The 24458-nt window shown below is 39.9% G+C and overlaps 1 protein-coding gene across 1 annotated transcript in view; it reads left to right on the top strand.

Annotated features, from left to right (window-relative positions):
• The window catches only part of dnah10 (dynein axonemal heavy chain 10), a gene marked incomplete at both ends in the record, with an annotated part of 28592 nt that overhangs the window by 3673 nt on the left and 461 nt on the right, over nt 1–24458 (top strand). Inside the window, 67 exons of the mRNA XM_079471435.1 lie at nt 20–214; nt 298–468; nt 584–760; nt 981–1154; nt 1273–1439; nt 1894–2045; nt 2117–2281; nt 2375–2582; nt 2691–2847; nt 3263–3742; nt 3837–3995; nt 4289–4405; nt 4573–4687; nt 4759–4937; nt 5021–5232; nt 5386–5542; nt 5694–5927; nt 6564–6686; nt 6771–7004; nt 7119–7342; nt 7498–7767; nt 7848–8031; nt 8112–8246; nt 8317–8469; nt 8581–8769; nt 9304–9450; nt 9547–9738; nt 9822–9940; nt 10432–10590; nt 10718–10853; nt 11319–11441; nt 12109–12240; nt 12318–12534; nt 12618–12737; nt 12843–12988; nt 13076–13228; nt 13324–13584; nt 13691–13863; nt 14351–14444; nt 14565–14729; nt 14841–15029; nt 15118–15289; nt 15391–15594; nt 15667–15747; nt 15873–16070; nt 16156–16317; nt 16920–17094; nt 17690–17871; nt 18045–18181; nt 18295–18512; nt 18624–18845; nt 18932–19079; nt 19165–19444; nt 19679–19908; nt 20039–20312; nt 20566–20670; nt 20775–20929; nt 21016–21170; nt 21373–21556; nt 21849–22049; nt 22314–22523; nt 22659–22754; nt 22857–23028; nt 23109–23240; nt 23657–23868; nt 23978–24145; nt 24271–24451. Coding sequence (XP_079327561.1) covers nt 20–214; nt 298–468; nt 584–760; nt 981–1154; nt 1273–1439; nt 1894–2045; nt 2117–2281; nt 2375–2582; nt 2691–2847; nt 3263–3742; nt 3837–3995; nt 4289–4405; nt 4573–4687; nt 4759–4937; nt 5021–5232; nt 5386–5542; nt 5694–5927; nt 6564–6686; nt 6771–7004; nt 7119–7342; nt 7498–7767; nt 7848–8031; nt 8112–8246; nt 8317–8469; nt 8581–8769; nt 9304–9450; nt 9547–9738; nt 9822–9940; nt 10432–10590; nt 10718–10853; nt 11319–11441; nt 12109–12240; nt 12318–12534; nt 12618–12737; nt 12843–12988; nt 13076–13228; nt 13324–13584; nt 13691–13863; nt 14351–14444; nt 14565–14729; nt 14841–15029; nt 15118–15289; nt 15391–15594; nt 15667–15747; nt 15873–16070; nt 16156–16317; nt 16920–17094; nt 17690–17871; nt 18045–18181; nt 18295–18512; nt 18624–18845; nt 18932–19079; nt 19165–19444; nt 19679–19908; nt 20039–20312; nt 20566–20670; nt 20775–20929; nt 21016–21170; nt 21373–21556; nt 21849–22049; nt 22314–22523; nt 22659–22754; nt 22857–23028; nt 23109–23240; nt 23657–23868; nt 23978–24145; nt 24271–24451 — 11911 coding nt within the window. The remainder of the gene's footprint in view (nt 1–19; nt 215–297; nt 469–583; nt 761–980; nt 1155–1272; nt 1440–1893; nt 2046–2116; nt 2282–2374; nt 2583–2690; nt 2848–3262; nt 3743–3836; nt 3996–4288; nt 4406–4572; nt 4688–4758; nt 4938–5020; nt 5233–5385; nt 5543–5693; nt 5928–6563; nt 6687–6770; nt 7005–7118; nt 7343–7497; nt 7768–7847; nt 8032–8111; nt 8247–8316; nt 8470–8580; nt 8770–9303; nt 9451–9546; nt 9739–9821; nt 9941–10431; nt 10591–10717; nt 10854–11318; nt 11442–12108; nt 12241–12317; nt 12535–12617; nt 12738–12842; nt 12989–13075; nt 13229–13323; nt 13585–13690; nt 13864–14350; nt 14445–14564; nt 14730–14840; nt 15030–15117; nt 15290–15390; nt 15595–15666; nt 15748–15872; nt 16071–16155; nt 16318–16919; nt 17095–17689; nt 17872–18044; nt 18182–18294; nt 18513–18623; nt 18846–18931; nt 19080–19164; nt 19445–19678; nt 19909–20038; nt 20313–20565; nt 20671–20774; nt 20930–21015; nt 21171–21372; nt 21557–21848; nt 22050–22313; nt 22524–22658; nt 22755–22856; nt 23029–23108; nt 23241–23656; nt 23869–23977; nt 24146–24270; nt 24452–24458) is intronic.

The raw sequence follows: 24458 nt of genomic DNA, 5'->3' as shown, positions 1-24458 counted from the left end.
CCTTTATTTTCACTTATAGACTCTGGATGAGTTTTACATTATTTTTGGACCCGAGTTAAAAGCGGTGACGGGTGATCCAAAGCGAATAGATGATGTTTTACGCCGAGTAGATTGCCTTGTCACACAATTTGAGGAGCTTACCTTCGACCATTTTGACATCCGCAAGATGGGCAGTTGGAAGATGATCATGCAAGAATTCAAAACTGAAGTACAGGTACAGAATTTGTCAGAATTTGACAGATTCAAATCACAATTTAAATTTTGTATATTAAAAAATTATGTTTTTCTTTATTATAGGCTATTGAAGGAGAAGCTATCAATTTCATTGATCAGTCCTTCAAGTCACTGCGTTCTGCATCTGCGGCCTTTGACCTGCTGCTGAAATTCAAGCACATCCGCTCCAGGGATGCCATTAACAATCAGCTGATGAAGAAGTTTAATGATATTCTCGCTCAGTATGACAAAGAGGTGCCTCTGGACCTGATAACTCCTGTTGAAAAATCTTTAAAATTATATTTTCATTACACAGAGATGAGTTTTTATTGATTGCTGTTGTATTTTCTTTGGTGATTTTCTCATCTAGGTGGACTATATAAGTGACCTATTTGTAAAGCACAACAATAATCCATCTCTGATCAAGAATCAGCCTCCTGTGGCAGGGGCGATCTATTGGGAGCGTTCGCTGATGGACCGCATAACAAGCCCTATCCAACGTTTCATGGAAATGAAAGAGATGATGGAAAGTGAAGAAGGCAAAGCAGTAAGTCTGTAGTCATCACCATTTTGTTCGGTGGACTTAACAGACCTTAGTATATTGCAAAAATAATTCATCAGAAACATTACAAGGAGGGGGGAACCTGTTGAAAGCGAACCGTCACATGAAGTCTTTTTATGTAACATGGTCAGCCAAGTAATTTCATGGCTAAAGTATATGGAGGAAATATGTTCCTAATAGTATATTGACTTTCTTCCTTTTGTAGGTGAAAGCTAAATACGCAGAGGTGGCAAGTCGTATGAGAGAATATGAGATGCAGCGCTATCTCCACTGGAAAGCAGAGACTGAAAAGGCTCTTCCCCTCCTCTTGAAGAAAACTGTGCTACTCATGGTCAACAGCGATAGTGTCGTGTGTGCAGACTTCACAAAGCCAGATACTGTACGTTATTTACAATACATTGAGACATATGGTATAAGACAGCTTTGATAAACAGATAACAGTGAAAAGATTAATACAGGTCATTATTTCTTATCTCTGAAAATGGCTGGGATTACAGGCGGCTCAGGGTACGGTGAGGAATGTGGAGAAAGATGTGCGCTTCGTTGTAAATTTCCCCTTTGAGCTGAAGGAGATCATATCTGAATCTACATACCTGGATCAGATGGGCTTTGCAATATCAGAACTTGCACAAAATGTTGCTCTGCAGGAAGAAAAATTTCTGAGGTAACACCCCCAAGCTTCCCAGATAACTTTTTATTAAATAAAATTCAAAACATTATGTGGCTTCACTGGAAAATGGATCTCTATATAGATTAACTGACTTTATGTCAAGTGTGTGTTGACATTTTGACCCTCTTTCATGTATATTTACATTTAGTATTTAGCAGACGCTTTTATACAAAGCGACTTAAAAATGAAGTAAACAACAGAAGCCATTGGAACAACATAAAGACAACAACAAGCATAAGTGCAGTAAAACTGGACTCATATAGCCTACCACAGTATACAAAGCTAAGCATAGAAAGAGTAGAAAAGAAATAGAAGTCAGTACTATTATCGGTCAGGTGTTGACGGAAAAGGTGTGTTTTCAGCCGATTATAAAAGATGGCCACAGAATCTGCTGATCTTGTAGCAGCGTTCAGATCTTTCCACAAATTGACAATGTTTTCACATGCAGGCACATAAATGGACTGAGGACATTAGTAAACCATTACCATTCTCTGATGGACAGTCTAAATGATGCAGAGTTCTCACTGATGGCTGAACAGGTTCAAGAACTGAGAAAAGTGCTGCACTATGGGTGCAAAAGACTCAACTGGAATTTCCTGAGTAAGTACAGTACCACATTATTTGCAATACGTAAGTTTTAATATAGTTTCTTAAATTCAACTGTTCTAAAGGTATACCAGAATTCATTCAACGTGGAAACCAGGCCATTTCCAAGTTTGAGTCCCTTGTGAACCAAATTCAGAAGAATGAAAAAGACATTGAAGACAAACTTAAATCTATTGAATCAGCAAACCTTTTCAAGTTCCCAGCACCAAACCACACAGGACACCTTCCAGGTTAAGAATGCTATGTGCATTTCTATTGGCTTTAATATGTAATTCTTTTGCGCTCCCGAAATGGGTTACAGTGTTATTTGGGTGTTGTTTTAGGCATAAAGGAGTTCTTTGACTTCATCGAGCTTGAACGGACAAAGGTTGTGAATCTGCTGGCGAATAAGTATGCAGCAATAAGTCCTCTTCTCACCAAGATGGAGAGTTTGATCATGGGGACTAACACTGGCAAAGCTAAGCACATGGTTCTGTTTTACACCTACTGGGAGCACAAGATCTTCGACTCGCTCACCAAGATGGTGCTCAAGTAAGATTTATTTGATGTTCTCTTACACTCACAGTACTTATTTATAAAGATCTATATATTGTGAATAATGTAATTTGATGTTGTATTTTTTATAATTATGTTTTTCAGGAATATTCAAGCTTTTAACACCGCACTGATGGGCACAACACCACTCTTCCAAATTGACACCATCCTTGCAGCTCCTCATATTGCATTGCATCCCAAGAGCAGTGAGGTGTACAAGCTTATTAAACAGTGTGTCAGTGACTGTGTGGAGAGCACCAAGGTACACTCGAGGACTATATTTGTATAACCAGTGATCTATGTTTAATCAGAAAACAAAAAGGCTTTGCTTAGTAAAGTAGCACAAATCTGATGTCTTGGCATATCACTTTTAAAGGAGTACTTCAGTTTAAAATAAGCTCCCATTTACTATTGTCCATAGTAGTTTTTCCACAGTGGGGGCTCATTTTGAAGTGAACTACTCCTTTAAAACAGTGTAGTTGTTTGTAGAATAAACAGCAAAGAGACACAAGGTTTGATAAACCAGATCCAACCCACATCTCTATATGGTTAGAACTGTAATAAAATAAAAATCAGAATTTACCTCTGTTTACAGGAGAAAATAAAACAATTAAACAACCATTTACTTGATATTGGGTCATTCTGCTCACCTTTACCTCTGTTTATGTCTTTTCTAGCGATTTGTTCGCTGGATGCATGGCAGTTGCATCCAGTGTCCTCCACAGCACGTGGATGGTGAAGATAAGCCATTTATCTACACTTATTACAGTGAAGTGTTTCAGGTTCCACAGATAAATGAGCAAGCCACGGCTGTCACCCAGAGTATGCAACGTCTCCTTAACGGAGTAAGCGTCAACCTCAAACACTGGATGAGCTACCGCTCACTCTGGAATCCTGATAAGGCTATCATCCTGGAAAAGTTTGCAGCCAAGAACCCATCGTGCGTGATGTACGACGAGAAGTTTCAGTTCTACATCAAGGTCAGCCAAGAGGTGGCGAGGCAGGCCTCGGTGAAGGATGAACACATCATCAGGCTGAACCTGGAGCCCCTGGCCCGTGCCGTGCAGGAGAACGCCCAGGCATGGGTCAGTTCTCTGGGCAGGCTGCTCAATGACTCGGCACGAGAAGAACTTTTTAACCTCCGAAACGAGCTGGTGGTGAGTTATCTGCAAAGTTTTTTCAATGTTGTCCTTAAACCAAACATGTGCATTGTTTTCTTATGTTTTCTTATAATACTTTTACTGTGGACAGAAATTGTCCGAAAATTTGAAGAGGAGCCCGAATACCTTGGAAGACCTGAAATTTGTTCTGGGGACCATCACGGATATCAGAGATATGTCCCTGTCAGTAGAACTGAGAGTCAGTGACATTCAAGAGAGATACAGAACACTCAGCATGTACAATGTGGAGGTGAGTTGTCCTGACATTGGCAAACTATCATAATTAATTGACTAGTTGACTAGTACTGCGTTAATGTTTAATGTATAATTTCTCTTCTTATGCCAACATGAATTTGTTACAAACAAGCTAATAAAATTAAATCAATGTCAAATCAATATTCTGTCAAATTGTTTACGCTTGTCCTAGCCAATACATGACAATCAAGTCACTGAAATAATAAACATAAATAATAAACACATACTGTACAATGTATTTTAATTGTTAATTGTTGAATTGTTAATTGTTTCCCTTTTTATCTATAGGTAACAGAGGAAGAGTTCCAACTGTCTGCAAACATCGGCAATATATGGAGCGGACTGTTTATAGAGTCCAGACAGGTTGACCGCAGTCTGGGAAAAGTAAAGAGGACTTTTTCTGAGGTAGGCTTTTCCAAAGTACCAGTCATTTACATTATGCACTGTGGACCTATATCTGCACTGATCGATTAATTTTTAATTACTCAATCAATTCTCAAATTCAAAGCTTAATCCTTAGAGAAATGCAACATACCTGGTTTTTGATTTTCCCAATATTCTTTCTCTCTTAGATTACTCTTAAGCAGACCGAGGAGTATAAACAGGAGCTCTCGATATTTGCAGAGAGCTTCAACATGCATGGGCCCGGAGCTGTAGGAGATGATCTAGAGAAAGGCAAGAACTCCAGTGTACCTCTTTAGTTCTCCATAATGTATCTTATCCACCGGTTATTAAAATTAGGATTTTTGCTCTTAAAGGATTGATGATCATGGACACCTACGAGACAGAGCTGGCTAAGGTAGAAGCAAGCCGTCAGGAACTAGCTAAAGCTGAGAAGCTGTTTGACCTGTCCATCACTATGTACCCAGAACTCCTCAATGTGCAGAGAGAGATGAAAGGCCTGAGACAAATCTATGAGATTTATAAGGCCCAGAAGGTTAGTATCGCAATGAATAATAGATTTTTGGTTATTGCGTGCATAATTGAATGTATTGGTGTGACGGTGTCTGTGTTTCTTAGACCGCAAAAAAAGAGTGGTCACAGACCCTATGGGTAAATCTTAACATCGAAGTCCTCCAAGAGGGTATAGAGGGTTTTATCAAGAGCTTACGGAAGTTGCCGAAGGATGTGAGGGCTCTTCCTGTGTCTTTCTTCCTGGAGGGACGCTTGAAGGAATTCAAAGAGTCGCTCCCCCTTCTGTTGGATCTAAAGAATAAAGCTCTTAGAAACAGGTGATTAGTTGCAGGTGTTTTATTTTTATAATATTTCAATATCAAGCATTAGTTTATATCTAAACACAGATGGTAAAGTGAGGTAGGTAGATGTAAGTTTCCTGTGTTAGTTTACCTGAGTGAGACTCACACACGTTCACTTGATTTGTGCAGGCACTGGAAGAACCTCATGGACAGGACAGGCACCAGCTTTGAAATGAATCCAGGCACCTTCACTCTGGAGAACATGTTCTCCATGGAACTGCACAAGTATGGCAACGTCATCAGTGACATTGTCAACTCAGCTGTGAAGGAGCTTGGCATTGAGAAGGTTAGAAATCTTTCTTATTCATATTGTATAAGCAAAAGGTTGAATGCAATGCAAGGTTTTAAGAATGATGACACATTGTGTTTTAAATAAGATGAATAATGCCGCAAGCTACGACATGAGGTTACAAAGAGTATGTTTGTGTACTTTACAGGGAGTGAAAGAAGTGGAGGAAACATGGGAGAATATGAAGTTCAATGTGATGAGGTATATAAAAGGCACACAAGAGCATGGGTTCATCCTTGGAGCCGTGGATGACATCCTCCAGCATCTGGATGAAGATGCCATGAACCTGCAGAGTATGGCAGGCAGCCACTTTGTTGGACCATTCCTGGCCACTGTGCAGCAGTGGGAGAAGAATCTGTCGCTCATCAGTGAAATTATTGAGGTCAGTGGGAAAAATCAGTTAGACCAGAGATTCTCTTATTATAGAGTTGGAACGGCTGTAATACTTTTAATTGGAGAAACCGTAACAGCTAACAAAACCCATGGACATCCATTAAAAAAACTAGCATCTGGACTCTTGTCCTGTGTTCTGCTGAAGCCAGGGCGTTAGCATTACCCGTTACACTTTTTTGGCTAATGGTTATAGGCTTTCCATCTAGTGGCTTTAGTTAGACCTATAAAATAAATTACACTACATTACAAATACATAACATTGGCTTTTAGTGTTAGCCAAACTAAAAGATTTCATGCAACATATTCCAGTTTACTACTAAACATCAACCAAATAAACTTTTAACATAACATGTATTTTGATGCATTTAAATCATCGTCCTTTGGAAAAATTACCAAAATATTCAAGACTCATCTGGCACCCTGAGAAAATAATGTTATTCATAATCTATCCTTCGTAATTATACTGCAACAACAATAGCATGTTGTTTTCTTTGGTTGTGCTAAACTTATAGCTACTGATGCATATAGCTTATATATATATTATATGTTACTAAACCATTTTATGTTATAATGGACACTTGGCTTAGGTCCACATACTAGTTTTTACTGTGTCTGTATTTTGTAGGTTTGGATGTTAGTCCAACAAAAATGGATGTACTTGGAGAGCATCTTTATTGGAGGTGACATTCGCTCTCAACTCCCCGAAGAAGCCAAAAAATTTGACAATATTGACAAAATGTTCAAAAAGGTAAGGCCTTGCACAACCATTACACGTTTTGTGGAAACATTGAAAGGTATTGCAGTGTTTATGTTTACTTTTGGATACCTCCAGATAATGACGGACACAGTGAAGGACCCTAGCATTAAGAGGTGTTGTCTAGTTCCAAATCGCCATACTGACCTCCAGAACCTGAGCGATGGATTAGAGCGTTGCCAGAAGAGCCTGAATGATTACCTTGATTCCAAACGAAACGCTTTTCCACGCTTCTTCTTCATCTCCGATGATGAGCTGCTCAGTATTCTTGGCAGCAGTGAGGCTACTTGTGTGCAGGAGCACATGATCAAGGTACATTTACCATGTATACATCATATATTATTATACACTGTCTCTGCATAAAATCTCTCAAATCATCACTGTCCTTCTGCATTGTCTCACATGTGCTGCTGCTGTCATCTGCAGATGTATGATAATATAGCAGCTCTGCGCTTTGATACGGGGATGAATGGAGAAATGGTGGCAAACGCGCTGGTGTCTGCGGAGGGTGAGGTGATGGAGCTCAAGCAGCCTGTACCTGCCGAGGGGCGCGTGGAAGACTGGATGACCGGAGTCCTGCTAGAGATGAGAAGAACTAACAGACTCATCACCAAAGAGGCTATTTACTTCTACAATCATCAGAAGACAAGGTAAAGCCATTTACTGATCCTCAAAATTGCTTGGGTCATCAAAGTAGTATTTGTCAGAATTTGATCTGAATTAACATATTTGATTGCTTGTGAGATTTTTTGATGTTAGTTTATTTATTAATAGTTGTCCGTTGTCTTCCTGTCTTGTCTGTCAGGGTGGATTGGATGCTGGACTACCAGGGCATGGTGGTGCTGGCAGCCAATCAGGTGTGGTGGACGTGGGAGGTAGAAGATGTCTTCAAAAGGATAAATCATGGAGAAAAACAGGCGTTGAAACTGTATGCAAAGAAAATGCACCAGCAGATCAATGATCTGGTAAGACGCATCACACAACCATTGAAGAAGAATGACAGACGCAAACTCAACACCGTCCTCATCATAGATGTCCATGCTAGGGACATTGTGGACACTTTTGTCAGAGACAGGTAAGATTTCTGTGCATTACTGTCAATTACTGACCGCAAAAGGTAACTGTCCTCCCTAACATGCTTTTTGATGTGAACAGCATCACAGACGCCCGTGAGTTTGAATGGGAGAGTCAATTGAGATTCTACTGGGTTAAGGAGCCAGATGAGCTGTTTGTGCGACAATGCAGTGCTCAGTTCTCTTACGGCTACGAGTATATGGGACTGAATGGACGGTTGGTCATTACTCCACTGACCGACCGTATCTATCTCACACTTACTCAGGTACTAAGTCTACATAGTCTTACAGCCCTTATTGGTCTGAGTTGTGTATGTTTTATTAATATGAGGTTTGATGCTCTCAGGCATTGTCTATGTTCTTGGGTGGAGCACCGGCTGGGCCTGCAGGCACAGGGAAAACAGAAACCACTAAAGATCTGGCCAAGGCTTTGGGGCTTTTGTGTGTGGTCACCAACTGTGGAGAGGGGATGGATTACATGGTAAGAAGTACTGAAAAAAAGCTTTTTTTTTTGGCCAGATTATATATTGATCATTGTTACTGTTCTTCAGGCTGTGGGAAAGATCCTGTCTGGTTTAGCTCAGTGTGGAGCCTGGGGCTGTTTTGATGAGTTTAACCGCATTGATGCCTCCGTGCTGTCAGTCATCTCCTCCCAGATCCAAACCATCCGAAACGCTCTCATGCTGCACCTCAAGAGGTTTCATGTGAGTTTATTACACCCTGTTCCTGTCATACCTGAAATGTGAAATGAATAATAAAATGTGAAATTAAATTCATGTCAGGCTCTGACTTTCTTCTGTTTTTGTGTTGGTTAGTTTGAAGGCCAGGAGATCAGTCTGGACAACCGCATTGGCATTTTCATCACAATGAACCCCGGTTATGCTGGCCGCACAGAGTTGCCCGAGTCAGTGAAAGCTCTGTTCAGACCGGTGGTGGTCATTGTTCCTGACCTGCAGCAGATTTGTGAGATCATGCTCTTTTCTGAGGGCTTCCTTTTGGCTAAGGTAAGGACTTTTTGCATGCAATTGAAAATTTGGAACGTCATTAGATGTCATTGGCTATTTTAGTGTTGGGGTCAACAATTTGTTTAGAAGACCCTTGTGCCATTAAAATCCCAATGTGTATTTTTTTGGAGGATCTATTATTTATATATATATATATATATATATGCAATATTATATACACAACTGTCTTCAGAGGTGTATAAAGACCTTACATAATGAAGTGTTATGTTTTTATTTTTATTTCTATCTACATACAGTGCAGGTCCCCTTACATATAATTTGCCATGTTGTTTCTACAGTAGCCCTAAATGGACAAACTGCACAGAGCGTGTTTCGTAAATACATTATCTCCTTAAACATTTACACAGTGTTCACTTTAAGTATACACTTCAACACTTACGTTTATGCATTTGTCAGATGTAGATGCCATACTTTAACAATCTTGTGCCACCGGTCTGTAGAGATGCCCAGCAAATCAAAGAGCTACTTTTTTGAATAGGCGAACAAAAGACAAATTGCATAAATGATTTGCAGGTTTTGGCAAAGAAGATGACAGTGTTGTACAAACTGGCGCGCGAACAGCTGTCCAAACAGTCCCACTATGACTTTGGTCTCAGAGCACTGAAGTCAGTGTTGGTCATGGCCGGAGAGCTGAAGAGAGGTTCACCTGAGCTCAGTGAGGTACTGGTCTCTTTGCATCCTTTCCAGCCTTTAAACCAATTAAATGCTATGGTTTTCTTTTAATGTTTTTGTCATTTCTTTCCCCCTCTCTGTTAGGATGTTGTTTTGATGAGGGCTCTTAGAGATATGAATCTGCCCAAGTTTGTATTTGAGGACGTTCCTCTGTTCTTGGGGCTTATATCAGATCTGTTTCCTGGGCTCGATTGCCCACGTGTCCGTTACCCCAGCTTAAATGATGCTGTGGAGACCACCCTGCAGGAGAACAAATATATAATGCTGCCCGACCAGGTGATTCTTACTTAAGATTCTAATTTTCAAAAGGTTTATCGAAGATTTAGCAGACTCAGTTATTTTTGTATTTGTGAATGTAGGTGGACAAAGTGGTGCAAATGTATGAGACCATGATGACCAGACACACCACAATGGTGGTTGGGCCAACAGGGGGAGGGAAATCTGTGGTGATCAACACGCTCTGCCAATCCCAGACCAGGTCTCTACCTATATCCAACAATGTATTTTCAGTCAAAACGTCCTTCTGCATGCTCTCTTCTCACAACAAATGTTCTCCCATGCAATGAAGCATAACTGAAAATTCTCTCATAGTTTACTATGTCATACTGAAGTTGTTCTAAATCTGAATAAATTGCTTTGTTCTTATTAACACAGAGAAAGATATTTGAAAGAATGCTTGAAGCCAAATAGTTCTTGGCCACCATTGACAACCATAGTAGAAAAAAATGCTTCATAGAGCAAAATAAGGAATGTAGAACAGCAAACAGTTCTGGGACTACCTTTGTAATATTTCCTACTATGTTAGTCAATGGTGGCCAAGGTCTGTTTTTTTCAAGCATTCTTCTAAATATCTTAGTCTGTGTTGATCAGAACAAAGACATTAATACAGGTTTGGAACAACTCAAGGGTTAGTACACGATGACGTAAGTTTCCTTTTTGGTGAACTGTCCCTTTAAATTGTATCTGTAGGTTGGGCCTGCTGACCAAACTGTACACCCTGAACCCTAAAGCGATGAGTGTGATTGAGATGTATGGGATCCTGGATACGGTCACACGAGATTGGACTGATGGGATATTGTCTAACATATTTCGAGACATCAACAAACCCACAGACAAAAAAGAAAGGAGGTGAAGATCAAGGCTTTGGAAACCATGCCATCGACTATCAGACAGGAGATCAAACTACTGTTTACAGAGACAATGCATTGAATAATATGATATTAAATCTGATTCTAAGAAACTTCTGACTTCACAGGTACATTCTGTTTGATGGAGATGTTGATGCTCTTTGGGTGGAGAATATGAATTCAGTTATGGATGATAATAAGCTTCTGACATTGGCTAATGGAGAGAGAATCCGTCTACAGAGCCACTGTGCACTCCTTTTTGAGGTAGAGTGTAAACCAAGCGGCAACCTTCCGATTTCTCTCATGAAACCAACACGAAAGTAACTTAAACTGCAATGCATCGACTGAGTGGTAGAGACAGGCTCAAAAAAACAACTTTGAGGGGGTGAAATTAAAAAATCTGTTTAAATTATATTAAGCCTTCAAATTATGCATAATTGAGGGCGTGGCCACTTGAGCCAACCACGTCCTGCTTCTGCCCATTTTCGATTATCCAGGACTGACGCGCGCTGATAAGATGGCGAAGGCTGGATTCGCCCACTTTAGGCTTCAAAAAAGCTCCTCAGAAACCTGGGGTGACATCACGGACACAGTGTCCATGTTTTATACAGTCCATGGTGTAAACTCACAGTATTGTAACAAAAAACAAAAAAATTACTGTTGTAAATTGATTAGGAATAATACGTTTTTGCAAAAATTTTATAATTTATAAGGAATTACATGTTTTAGGTTGGAGATCTGCAGTATGCATCCCCAGCTACGGTTTCTCGGTGTGGAATGGTGTTTGTGGACCCCAAGAATCTTCGCTATGCTCCCTTGTGGGGAAAGTGGGTCAACAGCAGACACTCTAAAGTAAGAAATTATTTGTATCTTACTTCATAAACAATCAGTTGGCTACTCAAATAGTTCTTAAATTAAACCAACAACAAAAAAATGCTCAAATAAATGGATAAAAGATGCACAATGAAGACATTTTATATGCTTAACTCTGCTGGACATTGTAATTCAATACATATGCAGTAACCTCTTGAATAAAATGTTGTACATCTTCTTGTCCTGCACAGGCACTTTCAATTCTTTACTCTTTATGTTAAAACCTCACACAGATTACTCATATACAGTATACACCTTCAACTAATGTATTGTATGTTTCTTTGTAAATACTAGATTTTTTGCCACGTTTGCAGTATTTGTTATGCTGTAAATATATACAGTATACATATACTGTATATATATTATTATTATTTATCTTCCCTTGTCTATTATCCTTAACTGTGTTCACTTTTTCCCCCTCTCTCTCTTTATATATTTCTTATTTTTTGACTACTGTATTGCTGTAGATTGCCTGTCCCCTCACAAAAGCATTTCAATGTATACTGTCACTGACATCTGTACATATGACAAATAAACTTAAAACTTGGTGCATAAATTGACCGTTCAGAATGAGCAACCATTAAAAATAACATTTAATTCATTAAATGCTATTTGATATTTTTACATGCTTTTGCTCTTTCAACAGGAGCAGTCCGGTCTCAGCAAACTTTTTGAAAAGTATGTACCAAGTGCCATTGATATGATAGTGGAAGGTATAGCTGATGGTAAACAGACAGAGAAACTGAAGACAGTAATCCCTCAAACCGATTTAAACATGGTAAGTAATTTGATAGATACTTGGAGAACATTCCAGCATGGGCAGTTTCTGGAGTTCAAATCTTGGGCTTTCTGTAGGTAATGCAGTTGACTGTGATGCTGGATTCTCTGCTAGAGAACGCAGACTTGAGTTCTGAAGAGCTGGAGTGTTATTTTCTGGAGGCGCTGTACTGTTCACTCGGGGCAACTCTGCTGGACAAAGGCAGACAGAAGTTTGATGATTTTATTAAAAAGTTGTCTTCGCTGAACAGTGTTCATGATGAGAAGGTGCTTGCTGGCCCTGGAGAGATTCCAGGTGAGATTTTGCTTAAAGAATGATTGAAATCATATCATGTATGTGTCTAAATATTTGAAATCTGTTTCGTTTACCTTTTGCAGTTTACTTGCCAACTCTCTATGATTTCCATTTTGATGGGAGCAAGAAGAAATGGGTTCCCTGGAGCTCCATGGTGTCAAGATATGTTCACAACCCTGACATGAAATTCATCGATGTCCTTGGTAGAACATCTTTCTTTTTTTGTCCTGTCCAATTTTTTCCACAATATTTTTTTTTAAGTGTGCTTCACACTGTTTACATGTACTGTACCTTTTACTTTCTGGCAGTTCCAACAGTGGACACCACTCGTGCTAACTGGTTGTTAGAACAGATGGTGAAGGTGAAAAGACCCGTGGTGCTGGTTGGAGAGTCTGGTTCCTCTAAAACAGCCACCATACAGAATTTCCTCAGCAATCTCAACACAGACACAACAGTACGTTTCTTGCTATGAATATTACATATGCACTTTATAAACTGTGTTATGTAGCAACTATAATACAGTATATTCCTCTTTTTTCAGATAATGATGACTATCAATTTCTCCTCGAGAACAACATCCATAGACCTGCAGAGGACTCTGGAATCAAGTGTTGAGAAAAGAACCAAGGACACATATGGACCGCCAATGGGAAAACGGCTCCTTGTTTTTATGGATGACCTCAACATGCCAAGGGTAGGACTGAATTTACACTGTTCTCATACATACCTTCATAACATTTTTGTGTGTATTTCTGCTTGGAAAAGTTCCACGTATTTGTTTGATTTCAGGTGGATGAATATGGCACCCAGCAGCCTATAGCTCTCTTAAAGCTGTTGTTGGACAGGGGTGGGATGTATGACAGAGGCAAGGAACTTAACTATAAGATCATAAAGGACTTGGGCTTTATTGCGGCCATGGGGAAAGCAGGGGGCGGTAGGAATGAGGTGGACCCTCGATTCATCTCTCTCTTCAGTGTCTTCAACATCCCCTTCCCCAAAGAGGAGTCTCTCCATCTCATCTACTCTTCTATTCTGAAAGGACACACAAAAGTAATTCAGATCACCATCTTGGAAATTTGCTGTAGTAGAGTAATGCAAAAAATCTGTGTATAGTATGAAGGATTTTCATCTGCATTGTTGTTTTTGTTTCATATAGCCCTTTGAGGAGTGCATCCAAAACATCTGCGACAAGTTGACCTTCTGTACGCTTGAGTTGTACAAAACCATCATTAAAGATCTACCACCGACACCCTCAAAGTTTCACTACATCTTTAACCTGAGAGACCTCTCCAGAGTTTACCATGGCTTGACACTGACCAGTCCTGAAAGGTGAAGAATTTTTATAAGAAAACTTTGATTACAAAATTAGATGGGGTTAGTGATAATTTCTTTGCTTTCATGCAGTACATAAAACTAAAACTAAGAAAACATTTATGTCACATTAAGTCAAATAAAATATAGACCGATTGTCATTGCATAAATATATATTATTTGAAAAACATACTTCAATTTATTAGTAAGACAACATTTCTAATCTTTTAGTTTGAGGCACTAAAAGTATTGACTACATATAAATAAAATCTTAACAAACTATGTAGAAATATAAATATATATTATAAAATGGCAAATCACATAGAAATGTGCTAAAATGAGTATTATAAGTTTAATAATTAAATATATGATTAATTAATATATTAAATAATTAAATTTAAAATTAGCATCAAAATAAAAAAAATATATTTCTAAATACTAATAAAACTAAAAACCTAAAATAACTCCTCTTTTATGTTACCTCTGTTTTCACTTTATGTACCAGGTTTTTCACGGTCACCCAGTTTGTCCGTGTGTGGAGAAATGAATGCTTACGAGTCTTCCACGACAGACTTATCAATGAATCTGATAAAGTCCTGGTATGCTGTTTGACCTCCTGTAGTCTATAGTAACATATTTTTGTCATGATTTGTCTATGAATGTCATGACACAAAAGCCAGTGAAACGATACACTTATGCTCCATCTTTACTCTTTACAGGTTCAGGGACACATAAAGAAACTGATTGAAGAGCACTTCACATCAGACCTCGATTCAGCCATGAGAGACCCAATTCTGTTTGGAGATTACAGAACAGCTCTGAAGTCTGAGCCAAGAGTCTACGAGGACGTATTAGACTATGATGCATCCAAAGCTCTGTTTCAGGTGCGGTGATGAAGACAAACTTATTTAAAAAATGAGCAGGCTCAGGTAGTTTGAGGATTTTATTATTGGTCATCACACTTTGGTTTTAAATCTCTCTACTGACTCCTGTAGGAGATCCTGGAGGAATACAATGAAAGCAAGACCAGAATGAACTTGGTTCTGTTTGATGACGCTCTCGAGCACTTGACTGTCATTCATCGGATCATCAGAATGGACCGAGGTCATGCGCTGCTGGTCGGTGTGGGCGGATCAGGGAAACAGTCTCTTACAAAGCTGGCTGCTTTTACAGCAGGTTATGAGGTACATCATCAGCAGATCAGTGCAAATGTCTTACTTTTATTATTTTGGTAATTACATGGTAATGCTTTTTTGTGTAATACTGTTGCAGGTTTTTGAAATTGTGCTTAGTAGAGGATACGCGGAGGCTAACTTCCGTGAAGATCTGAAAACTCTTTACCTTAAATTGGGTATAGAGAATAAGAAAATGGTCTTTCTGTTCACTGATGCCCATGTGGCTGAGGAAGGATTTCTAGAGCTTATCAACAATATGCTTACCTCAGGTGAAGCTTACTCTCAGAAATTGTTTTATGTAAATTTTATATAACACATTGTAAATTAATCTATGAAACTGATCTGTAACTTTTTACTCATTTATGTTTAGGGATGGTTCCAGCACTGTTCCCAGATGATGAGAAGGAATCGGTCCTGAATCAGCTGCGCGATGAGGCCATGAAGACGGGTTCTGGGCCATCTAAAGAGAGCGTGTGGCAATACTTTGTAAACAAGAGCGCTAACAACTTGCACATAGTACTGGCCATGTCTCCTGTAGGAGACACTCTAAGAACACGCTGCAGGAATTTCCCAGGTGCTGGTGCTATACATAAAAATGCATTTGTTCGCATTGACTTGCAAAGTTTTAAATGTTCTTGGTTTTCAGGGTTGGTTAATAATACTGGCATCGACTGGTTCTCACCATGGCCGCTTCAGGCTTTACATGCAGTTGCCAAGTCCTTCCTAGGTATTTCTTCATATAATCTCTATATAATCAGCAAGTCTATATAAGTCTGTGTAAATAAATTTTATAATGCAGGATAGTCATGATTAACAGTATGATTCATTTTTTATTATCCTGGCCTATAATAGGTGAGAGTCCCATGATCCCAGAATGCAATGCAGAAGCGGTGATCGATCACGTCTGCATGGTGCACAGCTCTGTTGGCGAGTACAGTAAGCTGTTCCAGCAAACACTTCGCCGCAGCAATTACGTGACCCCTAAAAACTTCTTGGACTTCATTAGCACCTACTCCAGCCTACTGGAGGATAAAGATAAATACATCCTGGGTAAGAGTGCATCTCTTTTGCTGTTTAGAGATGTTTGTGTCTGTGCTCTTGAATGAATATATGTACATGTGTGCACACACTTCAGCACAATGCAAACGTCTGGAGGGTGGTTTGGATAAGTTAAAGGAGGCGAGTGAACAGTTAGCGGAGCTCAACATTAAACTGGCTGATCAGAAAGTAGTTCTGGCAGAAAAGACTTCAGCCTGCGAGATCCTTCTACAGGAGATCTGCTCGAATACTGCTGTCGGTGAGGACAAAATCACATCTTATACAAATGTTTCTAATAGAACCCTGAAATCAACACAGGTTTCATATTTATTGAGCATTTTATTTGTTGTAAAGTAGCTGAAAATGTACAGTATTGTGGTGAAGACTTTCATTAGAGGAACAGTTCACCCCAAAACAAAAATTTCTGTCTTTAATTACTTACCCTTGAGTTGTTCCAAATCTGTATACATTTCTTTGTTCTGATGAACACAGAGAGATTTTTGGAAGAATGCTTATAACCAAACAGTTCTTGGCCACCATTGACTACCATAGTAGGAAAATTACAATGGTAGTCAAAAGGGCCCAAGAACTGTTTGCCTACATTCTTCAAAATATCTTCTTTTGTTTTCAACGGATGAAAAATATATATGACATAATTTTTCCTACTATGGTAGTCAATGGTGGCCAAGAACTGTTTGGTTACAAGCATTCTTCCAAATATATTTATCTGTGTTCATCGGAACAAATTTGGAACAACTCGAAGGGTGAATAAATGATGACAGAATTACAATTTTTGTGTGAACTGATGTGCATAAAGCTTTTCCGCAGTATTATCTAGTAAATTTAGTCTTTCTCTGTCAGCGGAGGAGAAGAAAGCCCTGGCAGAGGACAAAGCTAAAGAGATAGAGGAACAAAATAAGGTGATAGTGGTGGAAAAAAAAGATGCTGAGAGCTCTCTGGCTGAAGCTCTTCCTGCTTTGGAGGCAGCACGCATCGCCCTGCAAAACTTGGACAAATCTGATGTCACAGAGATCAGGTACAAACTGTTCTTTTTTCTGTATGCCACAGATGTAGTATCAAATCATTTACTGATGTGCTCTGAAACAGATCATCCATTGCTAAATAATAATATAATTAAATGAAAGGAATTATTAATCAAATGTTTTTATAAACATTTTTATAATGCAAATGTTAATACATGGCAATAATCATCCCCACTCAGGTAAGACCAAACCAATGAAGATAATATACAGTAAACCTACTGGTTTCATTGCAATGCACAGCACAGCTTTGGACAGATTTGTGTGCAATATGTTTTATGTTTTTATCTGTTGAAAATGGGTTTAAGGCAGAGGGTATAAATCTAACAAGGTCGTTTCTTTAATGTTACACAAAGTATAAAAAAGTAGTATTACAACCATGATGTTCCAGTTCTCTCTGTGCTTCTTTCAGTTACTCTTTGTTCTTTTTTGGTTATTTTTCTGAAGAAAATGAACACTGAAGATCCTTTCATGTGTGTTCCTGCGTCATTACAGGCTATTGTGAGACTTTGGCACATCTGATATATGGTTGTCATCTGTCATGCTGTTATGCTTTGTCTCACCTTTGTCTCATTCTTCATGGTGTTACAGATCCTTTGCAAAGCCACCCAAACAAGTGCAGGTTGTGTGTGAGTGTATCCTTGTAATACGTGGCTATAAAGAGATCAACTGGAAGACGGCCAAGGGCATGATGACAGAGGCCATCTTCCTGCGTTCGCTTATGGAGATGGACTGTGACTTGATCAATTTAGGTCAAATCAAAACAGTCAAAGGTAAATCAGCATTAACAACAAAAAACAGGATGATTTCAAATCTTGATCTCAAATATTTGGTTTATAAACCTTTTGCGTCCTTCCTGGAAGTGTTTGACCTCTCACTGTCCAAGTCTCGGCATCATGCCATCCTGTCCAACAGACTGTTTTATTACCTCCTATCATATTCTTAGCTTACCTAAGGAACCTAAACACCAGCTTTGAGGAGATGCAGGCCATCAGTAAAGCTGGTTCTGGCATGCTAAAGTTCGTGGTGGCGGTTATGGGCTACTGCGACGTGGCCAGAGATATCAAACCTAAGAGGGAGAAGGTCTGATATACCTTTTTTAATTTTCTGATACTATCTATGTGTGATTCATACCAACTGTGTTTAGATTTTATTTCTGAAACAAGGAATATTATACATTACTGTCACATTTAAAGGTGGCCCGCTTGGAGAGGAATTTCTTTCAGAGTAAGCGCGAGCTAGAGCGAATCCAAAGTGAGCTCGGTGCCATCCAGAAGGAACTTGGAGCTCTTGGAGACAAATATGAAGCTGCTATGACAGAAAAGCAGCTTTTGCAGGAGGAGGCCGAGGTTATGGAGAGAAGACTCATTGCTGCAGACAAACTCATCACTGGCCTGGGATCAGAAAATGATCGGTCAGTTTACTTGCCATAGTGCTACATAAATTCACACTTTACTTTACAGAACATATCTTACATCTATGAGAAACCTCCCTGTGTGGCTTCGTATTTCTGTATTGTTTGTAGTTGGACAAAGGATCTGGACGAGCTGAAGCAGAGGCGAGTGCGTCTTCTGGGAGATTGTCTCATCTGCTCTGCCTTCCTCAGTTATGAGGGAGCATTCAGCTGGGACTTCCGCAATGAGATGGTGTATGAGGTTTGGCAGAAGGATGTGCTGGAGAGTGGCATTCCTCTGAGCCAACCCTTCCGAATAGAAAACCTGCTTACAGATGAGGTGGAGATCAGCAGGTGAGATACTGGCTTATAACATATTTCTGCATGGGTGAAGAATGAATATTGTGTGTGGGGGTAACATAATCTGTGCATTTTCTTAGGTGGGGCTCTGAAGGTCTTCCTCCAGATGAACTTTCGGTACAGAATGGCATCCTGACCACCAGAGCCAGTCGCTTCCCTTTGTGCATCGATCCACAGCAGCAAGCTCTCAACTGGATCAAAAAGAAAGAGGAGAAAAACAATTTGAAGGTTTTATGCACCCTTGTCTGATGTTTATCTGTAATAAATCTTAAAAGATGTAGAACTGTTTTCCTTCTTTTCTCACTCATTTTAGATCTCCTCATTCAATGACCCAGACTTCTTGAAGGGGCTTGAGTTGGCCATCAAATATGGCTTCCCATTCCTATTCCAAGATGTGGATGAATACATTGACCCAGTTATTGACAATGTCCTGGAGAAGAATGTTAAGGGAGCAGAGGGGCGTCAGGTTGTGGTTTTGGGTGATAAAGAAGTTGACTATGATCCCAACTTCAAACTCTACCTCAATACCAAACTGTCAAACCCTAAGTTCTCTCCAGCAGTGTTTGGGAAGGCCATGGTTATCAATTACACCGGTGAGAGCAAACTTTATGCGATAATTACCTCTTTTGCACAAGAAACCTTAATTCAGAATCTAATCTCATTTCCAGTATCTAATTTAAAAAGATTTGTTCATTTAATGTTTGGTGCTTTTTTGCTCTGAATGTGAGCTGAAATTGAGATGTATTTTGATGTGAATCGGTCTGAAATCTGATCTTGCATAATAATATGAAGAATTGTTAAACGCTTTTCTGAAAAATGTCCATAAGTGACACTGAAGGGACTGGAAGACCAGTTGCTGAGTGTCATTGTGGGATTCGAGCGAAAGGAGCTTGAGGAGCAGCGAGAGCGTCTCATTCAGGAGACCAGTGAGAACAAGCGTTTGCTGAAAGACCTGGAAGACTCACTGCTGAGAGAACTGGCCACATCTACTGGAAACATGCTGGATAATGTAGAGCTGATCCTCACCCTGGAGGAAACCAAATCCAAGGCTGGCGAGGTCAGTTCATTGCACACACATGCATAATGCTTAGGACCTTCTAATTATTACATACACAGATACTGTAGTTAAATGTTAAGACCTTTTCAATGAGTGAAAATTAAGAAAACAGTATTTATTATTCTAACAGGTCTTTGAGAAACTAAAGCTGGCAGAAAAAACAGCCGTTGATATTGACACGCTGAGAGACGGCTACCGTCCGGCTGCCAAGCGTGGGGCTGTCCTGTTCTTCGTCCTGGCTGAGATGGCCCTGGTCAACAGCATGTATCAATATTCGCTTGCGTCCTTCCTGGAAGTGTTTGACCTCTCGCTGTCCAAGTCTCGGCATCATGCCATCCTGTCCAACAGACTGAAAAACATCATGGACACACTCATGCAGAACGTGTATAACTATGGCTGTACCGGTGAGGACAAATACTAAACCATTATGCTTTCCTGTAGCTCAGTTGATAGTGCATGGCGCTGGTAACAGCAAGGTCACAGGTTTAATTTCCAAGGAAATGTATAAGCTATAAAATGTATAGCTTATATGAACTATATATTGCTTTGGATAAAAGTGTCTGAAATGTCCTATTGTAAAATATGTTCTAGTCCATCATGTTGTCAACGTCTTGTGGAATTGCAAAGAGATGCAAACTAAAACTACACATTTTGCAGGTTTGTTTGAGAGGCACAAACTTCTCTTCTCCTTTAACATGACTATTAAGATCGAGCAGGCTGAGGGTCGGGCTCCTCAGGATGAACTAGAATTCTTCCTCAAAGGTAAAACTTCATTATGACTTTCTTGCTAGACATAGTACGATCTCCACCTCCCTCTCTTTCTTTACCTCTAGAAATACAACTACTGATTTTCTTCCTCTCTACAGGTAACCTGTCCCTAGAGAAAAGTCAGCGTAAGAAGCCATGTACCTGGCTGCCTGATCAGGGTTGGGAGGATATAGTGCGTCTTATGGAACTCTTTCCTAATGAGTTTGGGACTTTGGCTGATGATATAGAGAAAAATCCTGAAGAATGGAAGACAGTGAGTGGAAAAGCATTCAGAATTCATGCCCACAGTGAGATATCTAACACAGTGCCACACACACTGTCTTTCTGTCTATGTCCCAGTGGTACGATTTGGATGGTCCCGAGCAAGCTGCCTTTCCCATGAAGTTCAAAGACAACCTCACTCCCTTCCAGAAGCTTCTGCTGATCCGCTGTTTCAGGCTGGACCGAGTCTACCGAGCCGTCAGCGATTATGTCACGCTAACTATGGGAGAGAAGTAAGAGTCATGCATATTCGCATATTAGCTACATTAGAAGCTTATTAAATTAGGTTTTACTATTTCAGATGTTCAATATCAGATTGATGCATTCTGTAGCTTAGTATCCGCGTTTGTTAATGACAAAATTCAGTGTTGAATTTGTGTCGAAAGTATGTCTTTGGAAGAAGAAATGTTTACTCTGACTTGCTCTGTCACTCAGATTTGTGCAGCCCCCAGTGATCAGTTTTGAAGCCATCTTTGAGCAGAGCTCCCCAAACTCTCCCATTGTGTTTATTCTGAGTCCAGGCTCAGAACCGGCCAGTGATCTGATGAAGCTGGCTAAACGCACAGACTTTGGGACCAATAGACTCAAATTTCTTGCTATGGGCCAGGGACAAGAGAAGGTATAGAAGAGAAGAAACTTTGGTTCTCCAAAACTGCCACTTTACAGAAAATATTTAATTAAACATTATGTTGTGAAAGTTTTATTAGTTAAATATTTGCAAAACACACATACAAACATGAACATTGTAAGCAATAGTAGTAATCTTTTTTTAAATAATGAAAACAGAGATATCTTTCAAACCAACAATGCTTGACAAGAGTACAATACGCTTCAGTGGAGCATTGAATGTTGACCGTCACTAAGATAACATATTTACATTTGAATTTTAAGATATGAGATTTGGATTTCAGGTTGCACTGCAGCTGTTGGATACGGCAGTGGCCCGAGGCCAGTGGCTGATGCTGCAGAACTGTCATCTGTTGGTGAAATGGCTAAAGGATCTGGAGAAAGCACTGGAAAGAATTACTAAACCCCACCCAGATTTCCGCCTGTGGCTCACGACAGAGCCCATTAAAGACTTCCCCATCGGCATCCTGCAGAAGTCTCTCAAGGTCACCATGCATTTTACCACCTGAGAAGAAATGAGTGGGGTTTAACTAGAATCAAGGGAGAAATCAAAGATAACAATAGCTGTGTCATGTGTTCTTGTAGTACTGGTAGAAAATGTTGCTTACAATGCTAATAAAGTCACCGGTTCCAGTAATTTTTTACTAATTGTTAAAATGTATATTCTAAATGAACTGTTGTTTCCTGTAATTTTTTTTTTAATTTCCATATTATCTAGTGCTCTTATCAAGCCTATTTTTTGCCTTCAGGTTGTTACAGAACCTCCAAATGGGTTGAAGCTGAACATGAGGGCAACGTATTTCAAGATTCCTCACGACAAGCTGATGGGCTGTGCTCACCCAGCTTTCCGTAGTCTGGTGTATGTGCTGGCCTTTTTCCATGCTGTGGTACAAGAGAGACGAAAGTACGGAAAGATTGGCTGGAATGTGCCTTATGACTTCAATGAGTCGGACTTCCTGGTAAGTTCTGAACATTTTTGTAGGTGGTCTAATCCAAATGTGTTTGAAATGTAGTGATCATACTCTAGCTTTCAAATGGATTGTTGATGGATTTTGATGCAATTTTCATGAAATATTTATTATATTCTCACTCAGGTGTGTATGGAAATCTTGGACACCTACCTGACCAAAGCCCAAACCCAAGAAGATGCCATGACACCATGGGGAAGTCTCAAATATCTAATTGGAGAGGTCAAATTAATTTAGTAGAGTAGAGACCATACAGTATATTTATCTTTCACACCATTTAAATGTGTCTTGCATGTTTAGTAAAACATTTAGAATTTGTCTCAGGTGATGTATGGCGGCAGGGCTATTGACAGCTTTGATCGTAGGATCCTCACAGTTTATATGGATGAGTATCTGGGAGACTTCATCTTTGACACATTTCAGCCCTTTCACTTCTTTCACAATAAAGATCTTGACTACAAGATCCCACCAGATGGACCCAAGCGGGTTTATGTCGGTATGTCACTGGATATAGTCTAGCATTAGAAAGAATATGACTGGAGTGTCACTCAAACTCTGTCATGTCATGTTTTACAGATGAGATTGAGTCCCTGCCCCTTGCTAACACAGCAGAAGTGTTTGGTTTGCATCCTAATGCTGAGATTGGATACTACACACAGGCCGCCCGAGACATGTGGACGCATCTAATAGAGCTCCAACCACAGACAGGTACAGATCTGTTACTTAAAGTGATAGTTCACCCACAAATGAATATTCTGAACACAAAGGAAGATATTTGGAAGAATGTCGGTAACCTAACAGATCTCATCCCCCATTTACTGCCATAGTATATGGAAAATAAATAGCCAGATGATACTGTGCATGATGACCAGATGATACAGAGTTTAATACGTTAACACACACACACACACACACACACTCACACACACACACTCACACATAACTTGACCTGATAGATCAGGATCGATGCTTCACTACACATTAGAGGACTTTGTCAGAAGTGATTAGTCGACCTGTCATAAGTAAATACTGATCTGGCCTCAGTAAATACTGTGATTATCAACTATATTACGTCAAAGTGCTTGCTGTGTTTAATTACATATACTGTCACATATAATCTAAAGGTGACTCCAGCGGTGGCATCGGTCGGGACGAGTACATCAGCCAGGTGGCGCGGGATATTCAAAGTAAACTGCCCGAAGTGTTTGACCTGGACGTGATCCGCAAGAAGTTTGGGCTTGAGATCTCCCCCACATCTGTAGTGCTTCTACAAGAGCTGAAGCGCTTCAACAAACTTACCGTCAGGATGTGCCGGTCACTGGCTGAGCTACAACGGGTGAGTGATATTTGTTGTATTGAGATGCATGCATGCATTGTTTTGTTTATAATATATACATTTATGAAGTATATATATATACTATAGGTGTGTGTTTGTGTGTTTACAGGCCCTGGCCGGAGAGGTTGGAATGAGCAGTGAATTGGATGAGGTGGCGAGAGCTCTGTTTAACGGACAGATTCCTGTAATCTGGAGGAAACTTGCTCCAGACACTCTCAAATCTCTTGGAAACTGGATGATCCACTTTAAGAGACGCTATGAACAGTACAGCTTATGGGTGAGAATTTACATTCATAAACCCAGACAGACAGTTATTTTTTCACAATTATAACAAGATAAACTACATTTATTCATTTATTTCTGTCAAGTGGATGAAAGTGATCATATTGTCTCTCACTATAGGTGGAGGAGGGAGAACCCAACGTGATGTGGTTGTCAGGGTTACACATCCCAGAATCATACCTGACAGCACTGGTCCAGGCCACCTGCAGGAAGAACGGCTGGCCACTGGACCACTCCACCCTGTACACTGAGGTCACACAATACAGGAGTGAGGAAGAGATCAACGTAAAACCGGGACAGGGTGAGAA

The sequence above is a fragment of the Barbatula barbatula genome (genome assembly GCF_947034865.1).
Source record: "Barbatula barbatula genome assembly, chromosome: 2".
NCBI classification, from domain to species: domain Eukaryota; kingdom Metazoa; phylum Chordata; class Actinopteri; order Cypriniformes; family Nemacheilidae; genus Barbatula; species Barbatula barbatula.
Note: the sequence above shows the minus strand (reverse complement) of the source record. Positions and strands in the feature narration are given on the sequence as shown.